We start from the raw sequence: 323 nt of genomic DNA, 5'->3' as shown, positions 1-323 counted from the left end.
CGGGGCTGCCCCAGGGCCCCTCGGAGCAGAAGGTGGCCGTGGTGACAGTGGACGACTGCGACACCGGCATGGCCCTCCGGTTCGGCCCTGTCCTGGGCAACTACTCCTGCGCCGCCCAGGGCACCCAGTCCGGCAGCAAGAAGTAAGGGGGGGTGTGTGTGTCTCTTGGGGTCCCCCATGGCTGGGGGGGGCCCTTGGGGTCCCTTGGGGTATCCAAGAGGGAGGATTGGGGGTCCATTTGTGGTCCCCATGGGTGAGGAGATGGGTGGGTGAGGTGTCCCTTGGGGTCTCTTGAAGTCCCTATGGGGGGGGGGTCCCTGGGG

At 67.8% G+C, this 323-nt stretch overlaps 1 protein-coding gene across 1 annotated transcript in view; it reads left to right on the top strand.

The window, feature by feature from the left end:
• Positions 1 to 323, top strand: part of LOC104132692 (cadherin EGF LAG seven-pass G-type receptor 2-like) — a gene marked incomplete at its 3' end in the record, with an annotated part of 21,538 nt that overhangs the window by 9,618 nt on the left and 11,597 nt on the right. The window contains 1 exon segment of the mRNA XM_035901690.1: positions 4 to 142. Within this exon segment, the coding sequence (XP_035757583.1) occupies positions 4 to 142 (139 nt within the window).

This window comes from Egretta garzetta, unplaced genomic scaffold (assembly GCF_000687185.1).
Source record: "Egretta garzetta isolate BGI_Z169 unplaced genomic scaffold, ASM68718v1 scaffold1461, whole genome shotgun sequence".
In the NCBI taxonomy this organism is placed as follows: domain Eukaryota; kingdom Metazoa; phylum Chordata; class Aves; order Pelecaniformes; family Ardeidae; genus Egretta; species Egretta garzetta.
This window is presented reverse-complemented; position numbering and strand designations above follow the sequence as displayed.